Source organism: Grus americana, chromosome 22 (assembly GCF_028858705.1).
Source record: "Grus americana isolate bGruAme1 chromosome 22, bGruAme1.mat, whole genome shotgun sequence".
In the NCBI taxonomy this organism is placed as follows: Eukaryota; Metazoa; Chordata; class Aves; order Gruiformes; family Gruidae; genus Grus; species Grus americana.
In genome coordinates, this window is record NC_072873.1 from 8055785 (window position 1) to 8065248 (window position 9464).

Sequence of the window (9464 nt, forward strand, 5' to 3'; positions counted from 1 at the left end):
CATTAAAAGACCTGTAGCTAGCCAAAGGGAAGGTGCTAGTGGCCTCTAAACAGACAGTTAATGGCTAGATCTGCTCTTAGACAGTCCTCTTCCATCCTTTTATCAAGCAGAAGTGAAAAATAGTTGTAAAAAGGGCAACAAGGTCAAGATAAAGAGAGTGTGAGTACACACTCATCACTGCAAAGTAATTATTCAAAGCATAGGTAAATGAACGGATGAGCTGCCTGACTTCGGCACATCCACACTCAAGAGCTGGAGCACATGGGTGAGATCACATTGAAACCTTGCCCAATTCAGCCTATGGATCAGTCCAGCTAAAGAACCCAAACCAGCATCTTCATCCATTACATTGCCAATGAATTTCGTTCTGAGCTTAAGGATTTAAATATTCATTTCAGCATCACCCCATCTCCACACCAGCATCCTGATTGCTGTTTTACTGCCATTACCAAAACTGAGTAAATACAGCAGCTTTGGCATCTCAGGGACTCTCCAGAGCTGCTCACAGGACAAACGCTCTAACTGCTACTGCAGGATTACCCAGGAAGAGCCCTGGAGCAGGCAAATGCACTGCCAAGCACTGTAATACAGCTCAACACCCAGGCAGGTTGTGCTACACCCCTCTATGTGGACCTGGTGGCCAGGTCAGGGACTGCCTCACTGCCATTCCCAAGACCTCTCTTTAAGACACAGAAACAAAGCAGGCTGTTTCTGTTGTGTTCAACTGAAAGTTAACTAGAAAAACATGACTCAAAGTCAGGGGATCACAACTCCGTAAAGTACTGTGCTCTTTCCCCCAGGTCAGCTTCTCATGCTAGCTGCCTGCATTGTCTAGATATACCTAACCCCTCAGTGCAGAGATTGTCACTCATGACTTGCACATTTTTTAAGATGCCCCAGTTCCTGTGGTTCCTAATTCCCTTTCAGAAATTCTATCTGTCGTCAGCACAGGGCAGAACTGTGGGATGTGATGCGCTTCAGGCACCAGGGCAAAGAGCGGTACACGTAAAACAAAAAGGCAGTTGAAAGTTTGATTGGGGGGAAAAAAAAAAAGAGATGGGTAATTGGCAACATCACTCTGGATCCACCACCATAAAATAACCCCCTGCAAGGCAGCACACTGTAACTTGACAGACTCAGCTGAGTTCCTGTGATACATGCACTGTAACAGAAGCAATTCCAGGTCTCCTGTATACAGCAAGGTTAAAACATGGTTAAAATGCACTTGGAGTCTAATGTTCAAGCTCTAGACCTGGGAGATGATGGACATGAGGTCCATTTGTTTGTAAACTGGTATTTCTGAGGCACAGTTCTTGCATCAAGCTGAGACTACTCAACAGTGTGTCTTCGAGTTCAAAGCAAAAAGGATTCAACCGGCTCCCAGAGACCAGCACGAAAAATCCCCTGCTGCCAGAGTCATTATGCCTCGGTGCAGGAACACGGCTGCCCTGCTCCATCAGGATACAGTCTCTGATGAGTTGCTGTTCCAGTTCCTTAATTCTCTTCTCTCCAGGAACCAGGGCGCAAGCCCTCAGTATTTCAATGTCACCACCCCAACTCATTCACATAAGTGCAAGTGAGGGATGGAGGAGGGGGATATTCCTGCAGGTGAGAGGACAAGTTTTAGCTCAACAGAGATATTTTTGACTGCTTCAGTGTTCCTGCTGTCCCCACGTTACCCCCCACTCTCTGTCCCTCCTTCCTGACCTGGTACCTGACAAAAACCTCTGGTTTTCACCCCTCATACAGGGGCTCTCCTCAGATCGAAGGATCTCAACATTGAGATAATAGGAGCACTGGACATTTTTGGTCCTTGCTTTTGCCCTCACCCCACAGCAGAGAATCATGTCTCTTGCCCCCTGCTGCCTTCTAGTACTCTAGGACTTGTCTTGACCCTCTAGCACTGACTTTACTGCTTGCAGCTGTAGACCACCTCTTCCTGCATGCACTGTTGGCACTCAACATAGCAACACCACTGCACCTGGCAGTGGCAAGAGAAGGTAACCAGCCGGCTCTGGGTGTTATAGCCTCGTCCACAGCACATGCTGTCACAGTTGCCTTCCCGAGAGCAGGTCCTCCCAGCAGTTCCCAGGGAGTATTTGCTGGGACGACAGAAACTGGGAGAGTCTTCCACATACACCAGGTCAGTAGAGCGGGGCGAAGCGGGGTGCTTGGGGGAATGGCTGTGTCTCTGTGGGCCAGCCAGCTCCGAATGTCCCACAGCATCATTGGTGGTGCTGAAGACCTTGACAGCATCATCATAGCGCAGCTTCAGCAGTCGTCCAATCTCATGGAAAGGCGAAAGCTGCTTCCAGCATGTCCGGACAGCACATGAGCCGGAGACACCATGGCACTTGCATGTGGTTTTGAGACCGTTTTTCACAGCCTGATGAGGAAGAGAAGTGGTAGTCATTATCTGCCAGGACCATGAGCCTAGTTCTGGGTAGAGGTAACACCTTGTATTGCAGACAGCCTGGAAGTACTTCAGTTTTATTGGCATTATTCTTATTTTATGGAGGAGAAACTAAAACAAACAATACAGAGGAATGGCTAGAGAGTTGACTGGTGAGCCAGAGAGTAGAAAGCCTGAATGAGGACAAATGGCTAAATATTGGATACTGAATAAATTTTTACTAAGCCTATTTGAAATAGCAGTAGTCAACCATGACACTGAGTATATCCAGCATGGTGGATTCCCTTTGGTATATTCAAATCAGGACAGTGCTCTAAGCAAATAAGTAACTGTATTCAGTAAATGGAAAACAGTGATAAGTCAGTAGCCTGTAACATACAGGCCAAAATGTTTGATTTAATGGTGTCCCTGACCCAAACTTGTGACACAACTAGGTCCATAGTCGAACATCCCTCTCACAAACAGCCTCAGCTGAGGATGGTTTAGAAGACTTGCATTGAGTCCTAACTTCTTTTTAGGCCTGCTGCTGCAGCTCCTCACCTTGATGCCAACATTGGTGTTGTGGATGTCCACCTTTGCCCGCAGGTCTTTGCCAATCCTCTTCTGACCCAAGAATTTTTTCAGGAACTTGGTGCTGTATTTGAGGTTGTCTCCACAAACGCCCCATTGCCAGGCCTTGCGGTTCTCCAGGTCTGGGGAGTCATCGCAGGTGCAGCGCTCCATGCGCCCAGCACTACATGCTCTGGCCAAGGAGTGGGTAAGAGCTGCAGAGGACACTGCATAGAGGAAGGCAGTTTCCTTAAAACCTGCACAGGAGAAGGATTAAGAGAGGGTAGGAGCAGGAGAAGCAAAATAAGGTGTTCATCTACCTCACTGGCTCTCCTGACTGTCCATGAACTAAAACCAAGCACAAAACTTAGAAATACAAAGAGACGAAACTCTTCCATTACTTGCACACCATTCTCGATAGAGAATCTCAATATCAGGTTTGAAGTAACTGGTGCAGTAACACCCGTCTCACCTGGTGGCTGTGACTGATTCAATATGGAGACAGACCACTCATGAATCAAGGGACCGGTGGCAACAGCCAAACAGTCCTGGGAAAATACTCAACTGCAAAAAGCGACAGTCATGAAACTCCATTTGTCCTCATCCACACCACAAAGGCGTGAATAGAAGCTGTCACTGAAATCATGTTTTGGCTTAAAATCAGGAAATATTTAGTAGAGACTGAAAAAATATTTGAAAAATCTGACCCATTATTTAAAAATGTTTTTAATTGGGACTGTGTTGGCACAGTAGTGGTATTTCATATGGAAAGATCACATGTAGTTTGAATGGGAAAGGTTCCATGTTGAAGAACATCTTGGGCAAGAAGGACGGACACTCCAGCACGTGAGTGGATTTTCCAACTTCTCTGTAAAGTGTCTACTCCCAGTGACTGTGGTGACACTTTCTGAAGCTATTCTCCTTTCTCAAGCAGGCTTCCCAGCTAGGCTACATGTGCCCTGAGGTTTGTGACCATGACATACCATGACATTTTAACCAGGAAAGAAAGTACAGTGCCCAAATAAAAATTCTGTCTGAAGATATGGGATCACTTAGGAATGGGTTATGGAACCCATGAGCTCCCTACAGAAGTTCCAGAAAACACTGATTGTCACAAATCTGACCTAAACCCCAAAATATTTTGATTTGATTACTTACCTCCTCTCCTATTAAATCCAGGGGGAAATCTTAATATTTCATCTAGAGTTTATTTGCAGAAAACAAAACTATTAATGGGAAATTGTTTAACAAGTCCACAATTTAAGAAGTCGGGCAAGGAATAGAAAGATAGGTGACTGATCAATAGCTCAGACTGCAGGCATGGATAAGATTGGCCAAAATTAAAAAAAAATTGGGTTATGAAAAATAGAGCACTTGTACATTGCATGGAAGGCAACACATTGAAGCACACAAATATTCCACATTGGAAAATTTCAAATTTCCTTCCACATCAGAAGGAAACAAATCTGTTTCTCAAAAAAAGATGGAAGAGAAAGAGAGAGATTCATAAAGACCTGATCTAATCTTGAAGTTAGCCCTGCTTTGAGCAGAGGTTGGAAGGGACCTCTAGAATTCATCCAGTCCAACCTCAAATCTTTCCATCATTCTGTTCCCTCAAAGAATTCCCATCCAGCTGTAATAATAGATCAGACCACTGACTGCTGAGATCCGGGTGAGGTCACCATAAATCCGACCAGAGAAGAGGACAAAGAATTCTTCTGATAGCTATCAGTAAGAGGAATGAAGAATTGACTAATCATGAACATTATGGAGAGGCTGCATTAGCAACTCCAATATAGACTTCACAGGAGCTCACTGGAATTCCAGAATTTTAGATGAAAGATATAGCAACAGTACGGATGAGACAGTCAAGAAAATGCAGAGGAGGTCAAGAACATCAATCAACAAACTGCTTCCTACCTCACCAATTTAGTTTCTGTATCACTGGGACAAGTAACTTGCAACTAAGCTCTCTGGTTGATGATGCTTTATAAAATCTCTCAGGGTACTGGAAGAATAATGAAAAAATGTCACCAAATCCATCAAAAGATTTGGAAAAGCTGATACGGAACACAGTCAATACAGATTACGGATAGCAACATGATGCTCACACATTTTCAAACAGTGGCTAACCCAAAAGAAGGATCTTAGAGACGATAAAATACATTTGAGAGCCTAAATCTGAAAAATAATTCCGGTAGCTAATCTCCAGTTGCTTACCAGATTCCCAATATCCTATCTGACATACTGATACCAGAAGAGAGGAGAGCATTTCAGAAACACTTTCCCATACCATATAAAGCTAGCAGTACCAGTCAGCTCCACATACCCTGCTAAATCTGACTTTGTGGAATACCACACTGCTTCTGCTATTTCTGACCAGTGATGGTTTGGTTTCTTCTGTGGCACTCCACGTAAGTGCTGGCCAGATTTCAACCCACTTGAAATCAGAGACCGTTGCTTGTGGTCAGGCCACTGCAGACAGCAGTAACTCAAGATATCGAGCATACTTTCAAATCGTCTCCTTCTTCTCCCCCCCTCCCACCTCCTTTTATGGCAAAGGTTCAGTGTCACCAGGCTGCCAAATGCTTGTCTGAAAAGCCTAAGATGATTCCTTCTACTTTGTCATAAGGGACTGATCACTGTTTAATTGTGTAATTCACAAATCACATGAGTAAAGAAAAGACTGAATGGCCCTTAGTCTTTGTGGAATAACAACGAGCAACAGAGCAGCTGTTGAAGCTGGATTTTCAGTAGGATATAGCACAAATGAGCAAGAATCACCTCCAATGAACATGATTTGAGAAGATCTAAATGGAGCTTTCTCCATGTGTCCTGGGTATCTATCCTCCCACTATGTCAGTGGAGTTCTTGTCACCACAGCCAGTGGAGCCTGGACCCAATGCCATGGCTGTCAGGGTCTGGTTTAGGGATGAGTCACTCTCCTGACCCCACTGACTGAATTTCCAGTGACTATAATGAAATTTCAAACACTTGGTGCAAGGGAGAACATCTAAATGCAGATGTCTTTACTTGTAAGTTTGATTCCAAACATCCAGCACAGAGTTGAATTTCAAGATGTTGAAGCAAGCCAGCTCTCCATGGCAGGACCTTGCACTTGTCCAAGTCTTCCCCTGAGCTCTCTGGAATTATTTCTTAGCTCAGCAGCCTATAAATACAGAAGGATGTTTCCTGCAATGGCAAAACACTGTTCTGTGGTGTGGTGTGCTCTAGACCACAAGGAAAACTATAACAGGAGGAGTTTAGCCATGTGGTGATTCTGCCAAAGGCGAGATGCTCAAAGTCAAAGATTTTTCAATGGTACAAAAAGATAGTGTGAGCATTTCAGAGCAAGTGGAAGAGACATCCCTCTGGGGAAAAAAACCCCAACCAACCAACAACAAAACCAACCAACCAACCCCCCCTTTCTCCCCCCACTACCCCCCCCCCAAAAAAAAAAAAAAAAAAAAAAGAGTAGACCAGAAAGCTATAGAACTGTAGAAAGATTTAGAATGGAAGGACTTCTCAAGGTCTTTAGTACAACCTCCTGCTCAAAGCAGGGCTAACTCCAATGCCAGATAAAGTTGCTCAGGGCTTTGTATAACTGAGTTCTCAAAATCTCCAATGATGGAAATTCTACATCTCTGAGTCACCGCTCCTGTGCCGTACCACTCCTAGATTCCTCATGACATCAATGAAATGGCTGCTTGAAGGTCAAAGAATCTGACCAACATGAAGCAAAGAAATGGATTGATGGAGGGAAGGATTGTAGAGTGCTCATTTCTCAAGAAGGATTTTTCTGAGTGGCTGGATCTGAGCTGTCTTTGCTATAGGTATTTATTTTCCCCAAATCACCATGTTGTTTGAGATGAAATACTGCTTACCTGACCTCCAGCAGCAATTGACTGCCTTTATGGCACACCTTGGAAACTAAAAGATCGTCATTGCTTTACAAACTTTATAGAAAGACACCAACTGCCACCATGCAACAAGATCACTTGAAATGTCTGTCCAGAATAATTTTAAACCTACCTATTTTCATGGATTTTTAAGGAAGTGGAGAAGGAATGCAGAAGGATTTTGCATGGATCAGTGAAGAGCAATAGCCATCATAATTGACTGCAATAGTCATAGAAGGGTTGCAGGCTATGCAAAAAGTGTTTCCCAGTTCTATCCAGAAGAGTGTTAATGTAAACCAACAAATCTGGCATTTCAAAAACCAGAAAGTCTTTGGCATATTTTTTTTACTTACTAAAGGTATGTAAATACAGGAAAAAAGATGGTGGCATCTGTAGAAGCAGGAAAAGCATAGGCGATCCCAATCAGTCACAGAATATTTTCAATTGTCACTGCAAAGTGTGGGTTTTCACCTATTACAAAAATGAATCGCCTCACTAGGACATGATCTTTTTTCCCTTCTTACACTCATAAGACCATTAAAGACAGTTTAAAATTGTCTGGTTTTCTTTATGTTTTCTCTAGGTTTATGGCAATATCAAATGATTTAATCATTTCTAAAACTCTTCATCTCTACTTGGGCGAAAGGAGCAGAGTCCATTGTCTGACCAACAATTTCCAAGGCAGCAACACAACAGCAGTAGGAATATGTGAAAAACAGATCAAAAGTGGCAGCTGAAAGTGTTCATGCTGTTTGTGAAAGAAACTAACCTATTTGCAAGTTAAAGGAAAATGAGAACTAATAATTGCTTCCAGCCAACTGTCCTTTCATATAGGAGATGTATATAGCATACTTTTCTGTATTAAATCATCATTTGATCCTTAAGATTGTGTAATAAAAGTTTTCAAACACTTATCCTCATCTGCCAAAACAGGTTTTAAATTACAGGTGATATTTTATTTTGTCAGTCAGGAGTCCATGGAAATGTTGAGGCATGCCACCACGAGATAATTAAATGTTTTCCAGCTATTTGAAGATGATGATTATTCAATTGTCATTTTCAAGTTCTTTGAGGTTGATGAAGGTACAGATGTCAGAAAGTCACTCAAAATGATCACCGACAGCTTCTTCCACAGTGTGCTAAAAAATTCACAATAGAGCCTTGCAATGAGATAAATCTGATCTTGTATGTGCTGGTTTACTAAAATATTAACTTAATATTTACTTTAAAATAATTGATAATTTTAAATGGAAATGTTAAAAAGTTTCAATCCCAATGCAAATTAACTTTTTAATTTCATCAAAGTTAGTATTGGCTTATTCAGGCCCCTTTTTAAAAAACCTTTACCTAATAAACTTTATCAAAGGTCTGAAACTCAATAATACTGAAGACTGAAACTTAGTAAATGCTAATAAACGTTATTGAAGGGTTGAAATTCAATAGTAGGCTGGTCAGATGTTTGGATGAGGACAGGTTCAGCTGAGTGTATGGTCTATCTTCATTCCATTTTTCTCAAACTCTTATAATTTAAAGGATTTATTATGCTCCCTCCTACCTCAAATACAGAACTTACAGAACATTTTCTTCCTGTAAAGCCTTCTGTGAAACAGAAGCCAGTGGCTCTTCTGTCCACTCTGTCTGAACTTCTGCAGAAACTCCAAATAGATGTGAAAAAGTCTTAGGAGATATTTGTCAACAACATCTGAAATACCTGCACTGAAATGCCTTAATGCTGATAAATAGCTTTTTTCAAACAGTAAATTAGGATTAGATTCTGTATCTGAGAACAACAGAGATTTACATAGGAAAATATCCAAAGAGCTAAAAAGAGTCTTTTCTTAAAATGTCCCTTGACATAAAGCACTAACCCTTATTTTTCACAGCATCATCCCTGATTGCCAGCCAAGAAAGATGGTCGGTTTAGGAAATTCTGGTCTTGGACAAAACTTCAGAAGCCAACAGTGCAAACTCCCTTCTACCTTTCCATCCATGACAAACCACACAGCAGAGATGAGGATAAGGCATATTTTGTGGCAAAAGGACCCAAATTGCACAGCTCCCGTTCCTAGGTGAAACAGATGATCTCTGCACTCCCTGGTTACTGCCCCACTTTCCTTAATTTGAGATGCATGTTCCAGGGGCTACAGCACCAAGTGCAATTTTATACTGCAAACAAAAACTACCTTGTACCTCGCTTCAGCAGGCTGGTCCGTCCCTCCAGGCTGCAGTTCCAGCGCTCGCTGCGAAATTGGTACTGGCACTCCATGATCCCAAGCCGGATGGCATCCCGCAAGGTCTCAGCCAAGCCAGGCTCCCTCCGGCAAAGCCTCTTCTGCTTGCGGGACAGCTTCAGCAAATCACACTGCTTCACATGGACCTTCCCTTGGGCAGAGCTTGTGGAGGGTCCCAGGGATGGGAAGTGGGTCAGAGCTTCTTTCCCAGTCAAGCTGAAAGAAAGCAGAAGAAGCGGTGAGTTATGGAAGACGGAAGTCATGGAAGAGAAAAGGTGATCAGAGGGAAGGACAATATTCAGGATCCTGCTGGTCAGGGTACTTTACCAGCTCAGAAGATTAATCAATACAGATTGATTAGATCTAGTATCC

General features: G+C 42.8%; 1 protein-coding gene across 1 annotated transcript; it reads right to left on the bottom strand.

Moving 5' to 3' along the window:
• Positions 1 to 1909: 1909 nt before the first annotated feature.
• Positions 1910 to 9142, bottom strand: WNT9B (Wnt family member 9B). Its single transcript, XM_054801732.1, has 3 exons — positions 9052 to 9142; positions 2954 to 3219; positions 1910 to 2386 (listed from the first exon to the last, which is right to left on the bottom strand). Exons 1-3 carry the CDS (start codon positions 9125 to 9127, stop codon positions 1910 to 1912), a joined length of 819 nt encoding a protein of 272 aa, XP_054657707.1. The 5' UTR covers positions 9128 to 9142.
• Positions 9143 to 9464: the final 322 nt, after the last annotated feature.

Excerpts from the sequence above, each read along its gene's own strand:
- WNT9B (XM_054801732.1), bottom strand. The coding sequence starts at position 9,127 with ATGGAGTGCCAGTACCAATTTCGCAGCGAGCGCTGGAACTGCAGCCTG. Across the intron at positions 3,220-9,051 it reads GACCAGCCTGCTGAAGCGAG|GTTTTAAGGAAACTGCCTTC; the intron begins GTACAAGGTAGT and ends TCTCCTGTGCAG. Across the intron at positions 2,387-2,953 it reads ACACCAATGTTGGCATCAAG|GCTGTGAAAAACGGTCTCAA; the intron begins GTGAGGAGCTGC and ends CTTCCTCATCAG.